The sequence below is a fragment of the Dermacentor andersoni genome, chromosome 9 (assembly GCF_023375885.2).
Source record: "Dermacentor andersoni chromosome 9, qqDerAnde1_hic_scaffold, whole genome shotgun sequence".
NCBI lineage: Eukaryota > Metazoa > Arthropoda > Arachnida > Ixodida > Ixodidae > Dermacentor > Dermacentor andersoni.
The window spans coordinates 16,594,892-16,614,140 of NC_092822.1; the positions used below are offsets into that span (position 1 = coordinate 16,594,892).

Consider the following 19,249-nt stretch of genomic DNA (forward strand, 5'->3'; position numbering starts at 1 on the left):
GGTACTATGGTGCGTCGACGTTTCTCATTAATTAATTAAACGATAGATAGATAGATAGATTCGATTAGATTATAGTAATTTATTGATTGATTGATTGATTGATTGATTGATTGATTGATTGATTGATTGATTGATTGATTGATTGATTGATTGATTGATTGATTGATTGATTGATTGATTGATTGCGCTAGTTCGTGCGCAAAACGAGCGAAAGCAACGCTCGGACAATGAAACATGTCATAGCTTGGAGGGCTGCCAGCAGATTAATTTTTGCGTAGTGGTGTTCTTTGCAGTGAACCCAGTTCTCGGTGCACGAGCGTGCTTGCATTCCACCCGCACCGGAAAGCGCCTGCCGTGGCCGCGTAGCGGACCGGATACTTCGTGCTCGGCAGCAGATCGCCATGTCCACTAATTAACCGCGGCGGTATTGAAGTCTAGTTTATGCGCGTTTTCACACACTCATGTTCTGCTGAACGCGCGTTTCCATAAGTAACAAACATTCCTCGATTCTCTCACGTATCCAGTAAATGAAGTCTTTGGTTTAATTGGGACCATTCCGAAAGCCAGTTGCATCATCCTTTCCTTCTCCGCTTTTCTTATTTCCCTTCTTTTCTTACGCGATATCCAGTCATCACTTTAGCTGGTATCCATTCCCCGTTTCTGCTTATTCATTACGTTAAAATATTTCATGTATTATACTTACTTCTTGCTTTCTTATTTCTACTTAACTTCTGCGTCCACTCTGTTCCTATATTTTGGGTGTTTTATTTTATTTTTATTTTTTTAGGCCATACAGAACCTTTAAAAATCGCCTGTGGCGGATAGTACATTTCTAATCCTTGGACTGGATTACTCAAAGAGGCAGACATTCCTTGCGGGAGAAATCGAAATGCACAATCGACTAATTAAGAAAAAAATCACAAATTAACTTTTAAATTATTTAGTTTACATCTCACATACTGCAATTTACAAATTGCAGCCGGCGAGAACCAATGTTAAGATGACATCAGTTTCGAGGTATTATGTCTCAAAGTGTGCGACGCAATGCACAGTCTTTCCAACTGCACTTGTGCTTAAATGCATAAAACGGCGGTTTGTTAGAAAAGTAAGTGGAACAATAGTGAATTTTTGCCGCGTGTTTTACAGCGCATAGCTCGGAACCCGGGCGATACTAAGAAGTCGGTCCATGTGAACATGGTTTGCAAACTCACCGGCTACAGTTCGTAAATTGCAATATGTCCTGCAAGGTTAATAATTTAAAAGTTAACTAGTGAATTTTTGTTAATTAGTCGATTATGCATTTCTATTTCTTGTGCGAGTAATGTCCACTGCATGGAGTAACCCAGCTTAAGTACTAGAATTAAGCTATCTGCCGCAGGCGATTTAAAAAAACAAATTATGATTTCAAGAAAGAAAGACACACCCCGTATATCCTTTCCTTGGTGTTTAGTCATATAATTTCTTTTTTTTTTTAATTTCTTTTCACAAGAACTAGCATGTATTATTCAGGCCAGTCAGGTTTCCATGAAACCCTGGACTATACACTGCAGCAGCGGTAATCCAAATTCAAGAGCTTAGTGCTGACACAAGAGTTATATTGGACAGAAAGCGTGACAATTGTCATCACAGCTGGAAGCAAAAATCATATCTGCAAGTTAACATTTACCTTATATCAATACGTCTTTTTGTAAAAACGGGCAAAATTGTCGAACATGAAAGTTCGAAATAGGCATGTTCACGACGCTCTGTAGGTCCATATTGAAAGTAGATATAGAAAAATTACCAACTTTACCTCAGGCAGCGTTTAAGGCAGAACGAAAAAAGTATTCTTTTATGCTGTGAATCGAAATGTTCCCGCAGCCGACACAGATTTTCAACGTAAAATTGAATGATAAAGTTTCCCTTTTGTGCTTTCTTTAGTTTCAAACCATCTATCATTCTCACCGAGGAGCTACCTTGAAACCATGGCTTTTTGAAACCTTTACGTCCTGAAACTTCGACTATGGGCATGCAATGTGAAATTATGTTTCTTACGGTTGCAAGAGTTTGTTTTCTTCCAAATGCAAGTATTTCAGCAAGTTCGACGCTCCAGATGCCTAACGAGGAAATGTCTGCTTTTCCTGGGATAGGTACGAACTTGCTCCTAACTTTGCAACAAGCTGGCAACAAGCTGGCAACTTATTTTTCAGCGCGCCATTTTCCTCGTTAATGGCAAGCCAGGTACTGCGGCGTCGAAGACCTGCATAACTGAAGAAAGCTTGTGCTGGTGTTAGTAGAGCCATTGAACTTAAAGGAAAATTAAAGAGTAACGATAAAAAAAGAATCGGCAAGCAGACTTACGTGTGCTTACGTGTGGGAATGCGAAAGCAATATAGTCCCTTTGGTGAACTGACTTTTTCAGCCCGTTCTTTGTCCACGCGAGCTCTCGCATGCGTTCTAACCGCGCCTTGGTAAGGTCAAATCAAAAGGCGCCAAGCTTCTCAATGCGTTCGCTTGCCAGCGAGTAGTTCATAAACGTAACGTGTGCAATGACGCCCGCACTACAGGCACACTTCACTAGGCACACGTCGGGGAAGCGTGCTCGTCTCGCATCCCGGTGGCCCGGGTTCGATTCCCACCCAGACCGAAATCAACCAATTTTTCTTAAATTATGCGGTTTAACGTGCCAAAACCACTTTCTGATTATGAGGCATGCCGTATAGGGAGGACTCCGGAAATTTCGACCACCTGGGGTTCTTTAACGTGCACCTGAATCTAAGTACACGGGTGTTTTCGCATTTCGCCCCCATCGAAATGCGGCCGCCGAGGCCGGGATTCGATCCCGCGACTTCGTGCTCAGGAGCCCAGCACCTGAATTTTCTTTTCGAAGCAGTTAATTTACTTCGTTTACAGGAACCTCATTGAGAAATGTGACGTCGATTCGAGCATCTTTTAACGTGTTTTTACTCCTTGCGGCGTCGGCTATTTTTGGTATTATCCTTCGGTCACGTAGACGGATTTTCGCGTAATGGGTCATATAATGCTTTCGCATTAAAGTCTGTTTATATTAATAAATCAGATCTCTCGGCAGGCCAAATTCAAGCCTAAGGTACCACAGCTGGAAAACAGACTTTTTGGCTTGTCTTGATAGCATTAATACCATTCTTTAACGACCAAGTTCTTCAAATGTTTACAAAGGTTCGTGCGTATCATTTCTAATTTTATACAGTATAAATGTGCTTGAATTTAACCTTTATGAATGTATTATATATCTTTCTGTATTCAGATGTTGTGAATGTTGCATTGTAGAGAGGGCACAGGTCCCCTTCAAGCCAATTGATGGCCTTTTGGCTGCGTCTCCAACATCATGTATGCGTATATGACGTTGAAATAAAAATATGATTTGGAATTCTAAGCGCGCGAATTCGTTGGTGCAGTTCCTGAATCACACAGATTGCATACGTTTATTTGCTATCCTTTATTCATAAGTATTTCCCTACATATGGTTTGACGTAAATCCCACAAATAAAAAGAAGAGGAAGAAGGAAGAAATAAGAAAAGACAGTTTGTACTGGTAAAATATTCCTTCATAACGCTACTCTCTCGTCCAGTTGGCGGGAAACGTTTTCCTTTCTAGCGCTCGTCCTGTCGCCTGTCCTTTTCCTTCACACTCGAACTGAGTCACGCTAAAGCAAGACAAGAATATGATGCACCAACTCGCCCATTCAGCAATACTTGTTAACTTCATTTCTACTGAACTAAGCGAAAGCCAAACTTTGTTTTCTTGAATTTCGACCCCAAACGCCAGCTAGTACACGCAAGCTTGAGATCATAGATTTGAAAGTATTTTTTCGTATTTTCCCCCTTTTCGTGCTGGAAAAGTTCCGAAAACTTGCAAGTTGGAATCTTTGCTCTGGAGCAAAAGGTATTCCTTCTTTATCATAGAGCGGATGCAGTCACATTGCATGACGTCACGGGAACTCGCGAGGGCCAAGTGCGGGAACACCTATAGGTTTTCAATCTTTGCGTTCTTCTAATTCGCTAAACCTCCACTCATTTTGAATGTCAGGTGTGAAATTAAATCCGTCGAAGCAAGTTTGAATGCTCGCATGCATAGAGAGCTTGCGCGAAGCATTTTATTAGCGAGTAAACTTACATTTAATTAAAGAGCCTTGTAAACGTTAGACCAGGTTACCCTGTCAAAGTGACAAAAGAAAAAAAGAAATGCTTGGGCAAGCGTCACCCACCACTAATTCAACAGCTTCCTGTACGTCAACTTATTGTCGTTCGCACGAGGTTTTCTTTTTGATTGCTTTGCGCAAGCCGCACCTGTTGTGAACCAAAAATGAAAAGCACATTGACATCCATGCGATGTGTTGTAAGTGTACTTGCTTATCCCAAAACGCATATAAGTTTGCACGCCCGTCGAAATAATTCGACCGATTGTCAGAACGGTACAAGCCGTTCTATAGAACAATGTGCAGTGGAGAAAAAGGGAGCGAGGACTTCAGAACACCCTGAGTTTCCCCAGCAGTCACTGCCTCTGACCATAAAAAACAGGGGTCTGGAGACAAAATAACTGTTGCCGACGATGATTCATAATCATGGCCGCATCAGAATTTGTGATAACCCGCAATACGATCATTACACAATAAGTATCGCTAAATATACATTTAACTGAAAACTTAAGGGATATGCTCTATTTACATAATGGGAGTTGGTACGCTAAAAACAACCATTCGCTAGGAACTATGTGCCTGCATATATACAGAAAAATGCGGATTCAAGGTGCTTTACGAACTACCATTGGCGTTGCTCTTCAACGTTCATTAAGCACCCACATGCTGCATATACTGATGCAAAATTAAATATGTGGAGTGTGCTGCGATGGTTATCAGCGACAAATATACTCTTAGCACACATGAGTGAGTCAAGATCTCGTAGCATCTCTCGCTGTCATAACTGTCATGCGATTTCGTGTCCACTGCAAGGACAAATGTCTCTCCCAGCCTACTCAAATCTTTGCGTCAGCAGACTCCATCCTCGTGCATGCAAACTTCCTGATCTCTACCGTACAACCTGGAGTCCTCGTACGTGCATTCCGTCCTTTCGCACCCATTTTGTCCGAATGACCGAATTCAGCAATTTTTTTATTGCTCTAAGTAGTCTACAATGGCACCGACATGCTTAAACGCTGCCCCGGTGTTCGAATGCAAGGACAAATAAAGTTCTGGATCTTTCGAAAAGAAGGCTTGCCTTAGTAACCGGAGCGCGCATGAGGGGACGCCGGTGGGCAAGAACTAAACGAAGCTGCGTGCTTTCGCGCTCGAACTAAAGTAGTTTTTCTTTCATAGCAATATATTGTTTACGGCGGAACATTCCAGTACATACGAATTAGGCGAAAATCCGAATTAATCGAGGTCGAATTACAATCGGCTGTACTGCACTAGACTACCTGCTCAATGCCCTACATCATTTGACGAGCTCCACTTCCCCATAATCTCAACTAAAATATCACGTACACACCAGTTTGTCATCTTATCCATAGTAACCTCTTTCATCCCCTACACCTAGTTTCTTGTTGTTGTCGTTGCCGCTGCGGCTATTGTTGTTCCATCGCTGCTTTCGCGGTCATTACCAGTTCCCTACCAAGTTTTTTTTTTTTTTTTAACCGTAAGCCACCGCTGATAGAAGCGTAAAGCCCGGAAAACCACCGAAAAACATTGCGGAAGATTTCTTTCACTCCTGCTGCACACAAAAGCGTCGAATGGTGCGTACTGGAATACCTTCGTGCTGCGTCTTTGACGCGAATCAGTCGCAAGTACGCGACCTTCGCGTGACACAAGTGTCCGAATCACACGAGCGTGACCGTTCGGCGCGTATATCCGCCGTCGTGTCCGAGCTGCTATTGACTCACCCCCCCCCCCCCCACCCTCCCCACTCCCCTCTCCAGCGAAAGCAGAGAAAAACAACTCCCCCCACGCGTACGCATCACCCGAACACAGAAATGCTTCACAGGCGCGTCCCAACAGACTGGCACGCGGAGTGAATAAAGGCATTCAGGCGTGTTCCGCTGTTGCCGCTATTACACACGCGGACACCCGCCCTTCTCTCTCTTTTATTCGGTTCTTTTTTTCCTATGGTCAGCGACGTTTCGTAAGCCGCCGCATTTTTGCGGTTGCGAATTCGCACCGCAGTCGCGCGAAGCTTCCTCGCTTGGACACCCCGCGCGGTTTTTCGCGCCACAGCACGAGAAGCGGCGGGAGCGTGGACTGTCCCAATGGCAAAATATGAAAGCCAAATCAAAACGCGCAAAAAAAAAAAAAGAAAGGAAATACGACGCAAGTGTGTAAGACGAAGCCTGAAAGTAAAAGCGGGCCGACGGCTTGCAAAGAGACACACCTTCAAGGCCGGACCTCGGCCAAGCCGCACTTCTTAGTAAGAAGAAGTAGCTACGCTTCGCTTTCCCGCGCGGTGCGGAGGCGACAGTCGACGACAAGAGATAAAACGGAGAGCCCGCTTCTTGTTCCTCTCTCGTATTGTCTTTCTTCCTCTATAGAGTTTTACTTTCACTCAATCTTTCTTTTTCCCTTTCTGTTTGTTTCAGGGACAGGGCTACCTTCAAGGCGGGTAGGCTGGAATCGGTCCCATCCGCTTTTCGAGCTGTCTCACAGCACAGCGAAAGCGGCAGCGGACTCTTGCAGAGAATTCTAATAGGTCTTTTAGAAGGGTGGGCTGAAGTGGGAGAGCGCCGTAGCGCCTGCTTGGAAAGCGGGGACTTGACTTACGCGAGGGCATGGGCAAGAGGCCGGGCTGTGGAGCCTGCGTCTACTTCGTGCTATCCCTTTCTTGCAAACGCATGTCATGCAGGCAAACTAAAAGGGAGGGAAAGAGAGAGAGAGAGAGAGAGAGAGAGAAAGGAGCGTTTCTGAATCATTACAAAGTTTTCGCGCAGCTAAGCCAAGTACTTGGTCACTGGGGGAGGTCGTGGAGAACTCTTGTCATGGAACCTAGGATTCCTCTGACAGAAATTTTTGCCCACGTTGCATTGACTATGCATGAGGAACACTGCACTGAAGGTCGCAAGCTATCCACAAGTAGGGGTGGGTTTTCTTTTCTTTTTCTTTTTCTCTGTACGCGTCTAGAAGTCTGGACAGACGAGAGCCTTGTTTATTTCAGTCTCCTTTAAGCGCTGTTTTTCTACCAAGTATCTCACATGGAACATCATTTCGAGCAGTGTAGCGTGTCATCAAAAGCGGTCCCCTCGGCGACCAAAAATAGCAGCATGGGGCATTTTTAAAGGAGGCCTTCGAAAGCATCGAAATTGCGGGTCTCGAATATAAGAAGAGGTCGTGAAGCGACGAGGCGCAACCCAATTAAAAAAAAAAAAAAAAAAGATATAGAGAGGGTGTTCTAGGGAGCTTGCGAAATGTATCGTAACCATTAGTGAAGAGCAGGTTAGATAGGCGAGAGAGAAGAGCGAGACGACGGAGCTCTCCCGTTCGCGCTGGCAGAGCACGTGTCCCCGAAACGGGGTTCCAAACAGGACGCGTAGGGCCACTGCTGCGAGAAGACGCTTCCACCGCCAGCCATCGGCCCAGTCTCCAACGGTGAGGGCGTCGCTGGCACCCCACCCACAGTCGCCCGCGGCGCTTTGCGTGGACCAGCGCCCATGCGTATCCAAGGGATGAGGACAGCGCATGCGCGGAGGAGGAGGAGGTCGGGACCGTTACCGGCTTGAAGCGAGAAGCGAGACTCACCCTCGCCTCGACAGTGGTGGTGGTGAAGTAAGTGCCCGCGCCAGCCCGAAGAACACGCTTGGCGCTCGAAACAATTGGACGTCAGCAGAGCCGGTAGAAGACGGCAGCCGAAGGACCTGTGCGGCAGCATAATCGCACCGCGGCTGTACCGGAGCTGTAATCGGCGTGGCAGCGAACCAAACGCTTCCTTCTCGTGGGGTGTGCTTTGGTAGTTCTCGACCCAAGCTGCGCAATTTGTTGCAAGTAAGAGGCCGTTGGAAATCGGCACTGGTACCAACTTTCCAGGAGAGATTCTTCAGTGAAGTCGTCTTTGCGAGGGTGTCCGGAAAGCTTCCCGAGGACAGCCAAGCAACTCGAAAGTACAGTCTTGACGCTTTATAAGAGCGCCGATGATGTTACCCCAAGCACATAAAAGGTGGCGAAGCTGAAACACCGCTCAAGAACTTGTGTAAGTTTGATGACCGGAGGATAAATAGTGATTTCCAGGTGAATCAGACTTTGTGCTCGTTAGACTGGTCTGCGGTGCCTCTCCTTGAGATATACTAAGCGCTGGACAGCAAGCCGTCCTTCAAAAGATTTTGTTCACCAATCTCAAGAAGTCGTGTCTTATAAACTTTAAGAGATTTACCAAGTGCTTACAGCGCGTGATTCTCTTAGCTTGTACGAGAAGTTACCAGCACGTGGTGTGAGGTTGCCCAAAATCCCAAGCAAGAATACTTGGAGAGCTATTTGGACCTGCCAGTACTGCGACGCTCCTGAGGTCTTCTTCACCTTCAATACCTCAAGACATGGCTCGATCAAGGGTATGGACAACTGTGGCTGCAGCGTGCGTCATTGTCACTAGCTGTGAGTACCATCGCACACTCTCTCTCCCCCCTGCGCCCCCCACCCCCCCAATAGGTGTAATAAATGTCAGATGTTGACGAGCAGAAGGGTATATAACGTTCGGATGTAATACACTGTAGGAATATTAGACTGCATCTGAGTGCAAAGTGTGTCAGTTTAATGGGTAGGCTACGACGTAAAGAGCAACGACGACATATTTCATGGGTCTTAAAATATTTGAAGTGTTAGTCGTTCCGGTAGCGCCTACAATTTCTAGACGCTCAGAATTTCAAACGTGAAAAATAAGAAAACAGAGTGAACAAATCTCTGCTCTGACAGACCCAACCGAAGGACTGATCATTTGCTTCTAACTAACAATAAAAATGCAGTCTTGGCTAAAGTACTGCGTGATACAGTGCACTTCTGTGCTGTAGTCTCCTTGTTCACGTGTTTGCGGGTGTACCATGACACTACGGAAAAAAAAATCGTCAGCGTTGAAAACGAAGCATTCGCAATGAACAGCATTAGCAAAACGAAGGCATGACGATGACATTAGGTACCTTAGATTCGTGTTCAACTCCCGATAATCCAATGAATGAATGATTTTAAATGAGGCGATGACACACGAGTCAGAAGGCAGTTTCCCGTGCTGCCTTAGGAACTCCGTCCGTTAATTTGGCCGTACTGGCAACTGCGTGCGTTTGTATCAGCATCGACTTTATTGAGCAGAGGCTTTATATGGTTGTGATTAACAAAACTCGGGCCCCTCGGTATTCCTTCCTCTCGTTCATGGCCAAAGTAAGCAAGCTATAAGGTCCATAATTTTCGCTCGAAGATAAAATTCTGCTTTGATATTTGATAATTAAAAATTTAATTCTGGTGTTTTACTTGCCAAAACAACGATTTGGTTATGAGGCACGCCGTAGTGGGAGACTCCGGATTATTTTGACCACCTGGGACTCTTTAACGTGCACCCAATGCACGGTTCACGGGCGTTTTTGCATTTCGCCCGCATCGAAATGCGGCCGCCGCGGCCAGGATTCGATCCCGCGACCTCGTACTTAGCAGCGCAGTGCCCAAGCCACTACGCCACCACGGAGGGGATTGATCTTTAATAGCATTAAACGATTGGATACTTGAACAAGTCGTGGAAACTCGGATATATATGCGACATCATCGGAACATGTATATTTAAGGTACGTCAGTGTTATCGGTAACACCGCAGTTACCCAATTTGTGGAGGAATAATGACAACAATACACATTGTAACACCATGTGGCATAAGCTGCACCACTAGAATGCTGAAACGTCGTGCAAGCTATATACTGTGTTCAAAACGTATCATATTCGATAAAATACGGTAGATCGAAAGAGTAGGTTCCGTATGACCATGGAGGTTATGGCGTTCCGGTGCTGAGCACGATATCTCCGGTTTGTTTCCTAGACGCAGTGGCCGCATTTCCTTTCTTCTCTTTTCCCTTTATTTAGGCACAATGCGGAAACGCAAATTTACCGTGACTCCGGTGAAAACTAAAGAACCCTCGGTGGTCTATATTAATCTGGAGCACTCCACGACAGCGCTTGTTATTGTGCCGACGTGTCTTTTGGAAAATAAAACTCATTAATCAGACTTCGATCAGCCAGGAAAAGTGGCGGTCACTTCAAGAGAGATGCCAGTGTGCAACTTCGAACGTCACACTATACACCAGGCCTTAAGCCACTAGGTGGAGTCTACAACTTTTGGACAAAGTAGGACGACATCCTTAAGTGATAGTTGAAGTTAGCGTCTTTCCTGTCTGTCTGATTCCTTCTCTAAACTTTTTCGCCGTTGTAAATCGCGCTGCGTTATTTAGACAACTGATTGGCCCACCTTTTGTCTTTAAAAACGACGTTTGATACGGCCCAAATGTGCTTTGTGGACGGTTTAGCTCCGTGGAAAGAAAAAAAATACAAAGTGAATTCTCCGCAAACTTCTTGTTGCATGACATCGGATCGCCTGCCATGCGCAGTACATAAGGGGTGGCCGAATCGACATGTTAAAAACAATGAGAGTGACCATGTGGGTTTGTTCGTAAGTCATCTTAAAATAATCGCACCGCACGCACAAGGGCAGAAACACAGTAAAATATTGAGTACACTTTGTTCCATTCTCTGCCTGGATCCACGTGCCTTTGTGTGAACTTATTCCGTGTTTCTGTGTTCTTATGCATTCTTTTTCAGCGACATTACTTTTAAGATTGAGAGTTTGACTTACATATGTAAGTTTAGTTTAAGTTTGATTGGGATTTTATGGTAATATTTACATGTATGCGGCTTTCATAATTTCTATTGTATGTGAAAAGGAGAAGCCGGCGCCAATTAATGTCACCAACAATTCCTAACCATAATATATTTATTTAAAAAACATCGAAGAGGTTGCAGCGGTGTGTGTTTTTCGGTGTAACTTCTATGGCTGTATCTTTGTGGGCAAGCTACAAGACTTCGAATATACCAACCACCACTTTTGGCAGGCTTCCCACACTGCAATATCGCTAGATTTACTGCTTCCTTACAGCGATCGCACTCCTTGTGAAAAGTTCAAACACTGAATTTGCCCTTACGGTTATAGCTGACACGGCTGGCGAGGATGACTGACACTGTGAAAGCTTCCTCGTTCTACGATTGGAACACCACTGTCTCAGTGCGCTTTGTTTCTTAACGCGAGGTCACAGCGACCCCGTTGAGAATGAGGGCAGAATGTTAAAATGAGAAACTATCTTTATTTGCATACTAAAGAACCTAAAGCGAAACTGAGCAAGTCTTTTTGTTCAAAACTTAGGTTTTTTTTTCGACAGCCATTTGCATTGGAAGGATCACGTCAACATTGTGTGTAAAAAAATTAGCATTTTCGTGATACACTTTGTTAAAAGCCAAGCAGGATTTTCCCTCTTCCTTAAATCTTCATACTTTTCGTTCTGTCACTCTCACACTAGCTATTGCTCACATACGTACGCAACATACTTACCGCCTTTACAGCATCTTCAAAAACGGGCATTACGCATCATTAGTTCCAACCCATTCTGCCTCTCAAGTGTAAATTATTTTGAAGAGCTCGGTATCTTATCCTTTATGTCACTACGAAATCATAAGATCAGCATCACGATAAACAACACCATCCAGACTAATTCTTCATTTGCATCGAGTATTTTCTTTCTCCCAAACCGTATCACTAGGCAAGCTTCTAATTTCAATTTCAACCAACCAAAATGTAGCAACTTGTACGGTGAGCTGCTAATTGTCGGCGCAAAAGTTTGGAATGAGCTACCAATAGAAATAAAGGTAGCTAGATATTTTAAACTGAGTTGTAATCTGTCTTACTTATCTAACCTAACAGAATGGTGAAATTTCTCGTTACTTCTGCACGCCTATCTTCTTTCTTCATTTTTTTTGTTTTGCTTTCTTTCTTTTTGTTGTTGCTTTTCACCCCCTTCTTAACCTTAATTCTGATGTTACGGAGTGTGTCTTCATAGAATTGTATGTTGAATTTCATTAAGCACAGACTCGTGGCTGTTACAGTTTGGCTTAGTATGTTTTTCAGTGATACACGTGAAGAAATGTTGCATCTGAGCGTTGCTTGTGCTTTCTCCCTTACGCATAAGCTATATGCATAGTCGATATTGGACCGGCTATTAGCTTTTAAGCTATCGGTCCAAACGGCGTTTTGTACATTTCTTTCGGGTTTTAAATAAAGTGTTTCCTCCTTTAAAAAAAACATACCATTAAGCCAAAGCCCTCCACTGAGGTCTCCCTCGTAGCCCGCTGGACAGTTATGGGCGCTTGATTAATGATTTAAGTAGAAGAGGTGCGCTATACATTGTCGTGTTCAGAGGAGCGGATAGGAGCAGAAGCATCACCGGACCAGGAGGTAGCAGCTCATGCCGGGATTCAGACTACATTCGACTTGCGAGCTGAAATTTAGCCACTCCTCCAAGAAAACCGCATACTCATCTGCGCTAAATGTATTTTAAAACACCCGCCATTGTGGCGTGGTATGTTTGGTGTTGCGCTGCTAATCCTGAGGGCGCGGGATCGATCAAATCCTGGCCACGGCGGCCGCATTTCGATGGGGCTATGCTGCGGAACGCGGTGCACACACGAACTTGCCAGCGAAGCAGAGAGAGAGAGAGTGAGAGAGAGAGAGAGGCAAATGAAAGATAGGGATGTTAACCAGACTCATGTTTTCTCTCGCTCTCTTTCACTCCCCATTCCCCTCCCTCTGTAGGGTAGCAAACTGGACTCAGTCTGGTTAACCTCCCTGCCTTTCCTACTTCCCTTCTTTCTCTCTCTCTCTCTCTAACCAGAGATTGCCTTCGGTTGGCTACCTTATACCGGGGGATGGTCAGAGGGATGCAATAGGTGAGAGAGATATAAAGAATGAAAAAAAAAACGGAAGAAAAATAATACCGCACACACAGGCGAAGCCAAATAACACCAAACTTCTATGATGGGAGAAGAAAGTTAATAGTGTCTTTCGTGCATAAATGGACATAAAATAAAACTACAAGCATCATGTGTCTCTTTGCGCAGCATTTAAGCGAAACTTTTCAGGAAGGTTTCGCATAACGTGGATTCCAACAAGTTCATCAAATGAGCCGTTATTTTTCTAATTGAAATGCATCGAGACCGACACGTAGAGAACTACATGGTGCCGTGAGAGGGGAAACCTACGAGGAAAAGCCCACTTGTTAAAATACTGTATAAGTCTGTTCGCTTTCGCTTGTTAAATTACATTGCGCTGCACAACACAACGTTACGCCAAGAACGAACGCGTAAAGCTTGAAAAGGCGCACCCGCAAATGCACAGCGAAAGAATTCACATTAAAGTAGACAGGAAATGTCAGCCTCGCGTGACGGTGCCGAGTCACCGTACACAGCGGCACAGCGTTCGGGGACTTGTCAACAATGGGGCAATCTTCATGTAGACTCGCCCACGACTGTGTCGTGCCGTGTCGGAATAAGCGCCGGCCCTGCAGAGGATGCCGACCACGCAACTTTCTCCCTTTGTTTGCATAAAACCAAGCGTACAACACAAACACTGAAAGAAAGAAAGAAAGAAGCGAGCTATCCAAGAATGGAATAGCCTTTTTGCCGATATCGCGGAATGCTTGTCTAGCCCATTTCCTTTTTTCTTTTTTGTAACTGCAGGTAAGCACGACTTGTCGCAATATACTACAAAGTATTCGTGCTACAAACCATGTTTCTTAATGCTATCTATCTATCTATCTATCTATCTATCTATCTATCTATCTATCTATCTATCTATCTATCTATCTATCTATCTATCTATCTATCTATCTATCTATCTATCTATCTATCTATCTATCTATCTATCTATCTATCTATCTATCTATATCTATCTATATCTATCTATCTATCTATCGAGCTAGCCAGCCAGACTCGACCCAGTCACCCAAGTTGTCTGCCAGCTTGTGCAGCTAGAAATGTGCTCGTAATCGTTATGCCGTCATGGTCGTTTTGTCGTCGTCATTTCAGTTTCTTGACCTTATTCTCGTCATGCCGTCGTTGTCACGACTTCCGCGCCAAGTGGCCCAAGTTGTCTAATAGCTTGGATCGCTACGTCTGTGCTCGTGATCTCGTCGTCATTAAAGCTCTGTCATCCGAAACTGGTGAAGCCACCGTCGTCAAGCCATCGTCGCCACACCGTCTTCATGCATTCGTTGTCACCCCGCCGTCGTGAAATCTTCGGGGTCGTTCCATCGTTGTTACTCTAGTTAAGTCATCAGACTTTCGTCATGCCATCGTCGTCCCCCCATCGTCGTCACGGAGCCTTCGCAATACAGTCGACGGCTTGTCAGTGTCGTCATGCGTTCGTCGTAATCCAAACGTCCTTATACAGTTGTCGTGCCACTGTCGTCACTGTGTCGTCGTCATACAGTCGTCGTCAGGCATTCGTCACCACACCGTCGTCGCCATACCGTCGCGGTCGTTCTATTGCCGCCATTTCTAACTTCGTCATCCAGCTCTCGTCTTGCCCTCGTCGTCATACCATTCTCGTCCTGACACAATCGTCACGTTGTCGTTTTACTATCGTTATCACTTCATAAACGTCTTCCCATTGTCGCCGTGCCATCGTCGTCGTACTTCTATCGTTGAATCGACGTCAATCCTTTCTACTTTATAGTACCTATTTACGATGTCATAAGTAAATCGTGATTATGTAGGCGTTGTCGTGCCATCGACGTCATTGCGTCGTCGTCAGTGAGTCGTTCTCACGTCTGTTGTCATACCGCCGTCGTCATGCCATTGTGCTTGTTCCATTCGCGTCACTCCAGCTTCATTATCCGACTCCCGTCAATCCATCGTCATGCCATCGTCGTCATTGTTTAGTCGGCATACAGTTGTCGTCACGGATTTGTCATACCATCGCCGTGATGTCATCGCCGTCGTTTTGCAAATCTACCGATTTGCAAATCTGCTTTCAATTTTGTTTTTGTGTTTTGATTTACCGATAGCATTTTGTCTTCAGTTATGCACCAGTTTATGTTAAACCAAAGAATGATTCCTGTATTTCCCCTCTGGTGCTTACAGACCTGTAGAAGGCTAACAATAATGTGGAAATAAAATAAGTAAAATTAAACAAGCTCAACGGTGTCGCCGAGGTCGAAAGGAGTAGTCGGGTGGAAGCGCTGTTTTGGACGCCAGCCTGAGATACTTGTGCCCCAGTCGAACTTAAACAGTGGCAGAATTGTCGAAGCTGTAAGACATTCTGACGTGTCCCCCTTTTACAGGTGTACTGACATGATATTTCTTACTATTCTTTTTTTTTTTGCGTTAAATGAAGGTCTCGAAATAGCACAAAAAATTGTGCCAGGCCTTAGAGCAGCATAAATAATGTAATATAATACCTTTTCTGCTGCCACTTTCGTTTTTTTTTTACCCGCTGTATTGTGACGACTTGGCGCAGTATATGGTCATGTCAGAGCAGGGCATTGCGAAGTTTTGGCACTCTTCTCGCGTAGTGTTACACTCGCTGTGAGAACCGAAGGTGTAGCATAGGACGACCGAGCGAGCCGCAGCGGGTGTCAAAACGTCGCAGTGTCCTGCTATCACGTTATCATATACTTCGTCATGACGTCACTACACAGTAGAAACGAAACCAAACTAGTCGCAGAAAAGTTATTATATTAAGTTATAACTTAATATAATAACTTTTAGCTCCAAGTATACTTGGAGCCTTGTGAGCCTTGACAGCATTCTTGCTGGGGTTTGCAGGCATCGGAACTTCACATAAAGCAGAAAAGAAAAAGACTAGAAAATATCGTGTCAATACCCCCTTAACGCAGAATAAAGCCTTCACTTTAAAGCTTTGACTGCGTGCATGTATCTTGTGCACAGTACCGGCAAGAAATTACTCTTCTTCACCCCCGTTCCCACCACATTAGATAACACTCAACCCCCTTTACATCTTTACATTTCATCAAGTTTTCTAAACCTTCTTCTAGCAGATATTTTCACGCTCTGGATATTGCACACAGACTTCTCCTTCGCGGTATATGTTGTAACATGTTACCCGGTGATCATCGGACTTTGTCACTGAAGAAACTTGTAGCTGCTGTTGACAGCGGCTGACCTCGCTCTTGCGGAGAATGTGTATTTCGCAATTCACATTGTTTATGCCCCGCTCTTGCGATAAACATTCCTATAGGGTTGCAGTATGCACAAATAAAAATAAATAAAATAATTTAGCGCCGCGTCGTCGTCTTGTTCTCGAGTTGTCACCATCGTACACTTATCGGTCTCGTGTGGTAATTGTCGACGTCATTTCGTCGCCTCTCATCATCCTCGCCGAGCGGTTGTCGTTGTTATTTTCGTCGCGGTGGCGCCGTTATCACCGCTTTTATCTTTGCTGTCCTTGGGCCAGCTACAACTGTTTTTTGGGTGGCACTTAATGGACTCTATCTTCAGCAACATTCTTATAGTTGTCGTTTAACAGACGGAAAATCCCACAAAACAGTACCCTGCAGCGCCTGTCTTCCATGACCCTGTCATCTGGCGTCAGGTCTAGCTGTCACAGTGATCCCCACATTTATTGAGACAACATGTATGCATTGTACGCGCACTGATCTCTGCAAGCAACACGCTGGCCGTCGGAGACAGGGCGTACATGTCTAAAGAAGTGTATGTTAAATGTTATATATGTTATATCTTAGAAGTATATAAGTGATATCTTAGAAGTATATATGTTAAAGAATCCCACAAGAGCACGCGCTAAGGGCCACACGATTAGTCGCGCGGCAAATGTTTTGTCTTTTGTTGGCTTTCTTTAACGCTTGGAAAGAGAACTTTTACGTAGCACTTATTGAGCAACAGAAATATGAACCGGGAATTTTCGGTGATGGCCTACAATGTTCTAATTGACGATGTTGCTCTGATTATAGCCTTTGAAACGTTAATTAACAGTAACTAATACTGTATATTAGGTGAAATACAACAAAATACCCTGACTTGCTCAAAGTGACGGCAAACGACATTAACTTGGTTATGTCAAGCCCCGTGGCACTCGCACGTGATTAAGCTTTCGCACAGGTCACGTGGGCCACCCTGTATATACGTCGGTGCACAACGGCACGAAAAACCCGGTGGCGGCTGGAGGAAGCGCGAATAAAGCCGAAAGAAACGAGCGGAAGCCGGACCACGCGACAACGTCGGAGACTCCGATGTTATAGAAGCGGCTGCCGGAGCGTGTTGGAGGATGTGACCAACAGAGTAATGACGACGACTCCACAAATAATTCCTTTCCGGCGTTTGTTTGCAAGGGCCACCTCCGGCCGCGGCACTCTTATTTACATGCACGACCGATCCAAGGCCAAGGTGCCGTTCTTATGCGAGTCCTGAACTCACTAACGAAGCAAAATGACAAAAAGCGAAAGAGAAGGAATTACGGTAGTCAGGAAGGTCCATCGTATTTTGGGCTTCTCTTGAAAATTTATGCTTCGGAGGAAACCGTAACGAGTACCGAGGGGTAGCACTTTCGCTGAACTTGAAAGAGAGAGAGAGAACGGAATATTGAATGAGCCAAAATGTCGTCATCGAGTTTCGGCGAGTGCATTCGGACGACTCAGTCCTGCATCAGGGGCGAAGAATTCATCGCAGGAACATGTTTCGGCTGTATACAGCGTGACGTCAGCGCCGTGACGTCAGTCCCCTTTAATTGAGACGTCCAAGCCACGTAGGCACGGGACGCGAGGCCGTTGCTGAACAACAGGCATGATTGATGACGACGACAAGCGGTAATGGCTGTATTGTTCGGGCCACAAAACAGAAAGCGCGGTTGCGCTAGTTAATAGCTTCGCCACTAGTTGCGGCGACATGACTCGTCACGGTGTCTTCATCGGAGGATGAGTTATGGCTGCACACAGACGAGGAGAGAATTGTGTGAATTAGGGCTAGTTACGTTTCGTAACATGAATCGCGAGGCGTTCCGATTCTTTACTGCAGGTTGCGATAGATTCAAAAGGGAATGGAACTGATGAGCTTCAGGCCAGACATGGACTTAAACGGTGATGCTGAAATTCAGAGTCGAGAGATATAATTTAAGAGGAAGCTTCATTTCGAGAGCTACTGTCTGATTACATGGCAACGCAGAAATTGTTTTGTTCGACATGCACCCAACAAGTTTTGATGAGGTTTGTGCACTTAAAAGGAAGAATTAAAAGCTGCTAAATGTCGGGAGATATTTGTTATACGCCATCAGTCATTTAGGAAAATTGTACTGGTCTAAATGTAATGTAGCATGTTTTATATATATATATATATATATATATATATATATATATATATATATATATATATATATATATATATATATATATATATATATATATATATATATATATATATATATCCCCCGAAGGACCCACTTCAAGAGGCCGCGCACACAATATTTACAAGTTGTAAACGATGCGAAAATTAACGTTTACAGAAGAACGCGAAACGGTTGCACGGGTTAACAAGGCGTATACGTATCGTCGGCGAGACCTTAATTCTTCGGTTTTCCTGTGTTTATATATAATTTCGCGCCAGAACTTTAGCTGTAACGGAGGTTACGGCTAGCTTCCCTCACGGAAGTTGCTAGAAAAAGTCTGTTGCGTTTCTTTTTGGTGTCTGATGACCTCGGCAGACTTTCTGTTGAGATGCAATTGAATATCACGCGCTTTTTTTTTATTACGAACGAACGCGCAGTGCAACGGGAACGAAAAGATGCTGAAATCACGGCCCTGTTTTGTATATATCTGAAAGCTTCCAAAAGTATAAATAAGAAAGGCATGCTGGAGATACCTTTCCACAGCGTCCTAGTTGTGGTGTTCCGTGTTACGTAGACACTTGTACAAGCTAGCCGCGTTAAGTGCGATAAAAACAGCAGCATACCGTAAAGATAGCAGTTACAATGTGTGCACACAGCTAACGCGTCCCTCTATTTTCGGCATGCTCTTTCGTGATTGCGAGCGGCAGCATAGGTGGCGCGCTTGGGAACCTGTACTGATGCTCTCTGGTGCGTCGCTCACCCTCTTCTGAGACGACAGGGACACTCAGTCCCAGATTGCATGCGTCAACTCTTTATAACCCTATAACAATCACGGAGTGCGATCTGTACATACACAGATAGAAGGAGACGTTGTACACAT

At 44.7% G+C, this 19,249-nt stretch overlaps 1 protein-coding gene across 2 annotated transcripts in view; it reads left to right on the top strand.

Annotated features, from left to right (window-relative positions):
- Positions 1 to 6,029: 6,029 nt before the first annotated feature.
- Positions 6,030 to 19,249, top strand: part of LOC126527109 (uncharacterized) — a 34,121-nt gene continuing 20,901 nt past the window's right edge. For both annotated transcript variants that reach the window (XM_050174849.3, XM_050174850.3), the window contains exon 1: positions 6,030 to 8,585. In XM_050174849.3, coding sequence (XP_050030806.1) covers positions 8,528 to 8,585 — 58 coding nt within the window. In that variant the 5' untranslated portion in view covers positions 6,030 to 8,527. The remainder of the gene's footprint in view (positions 8,586 to 19,249) is intronic.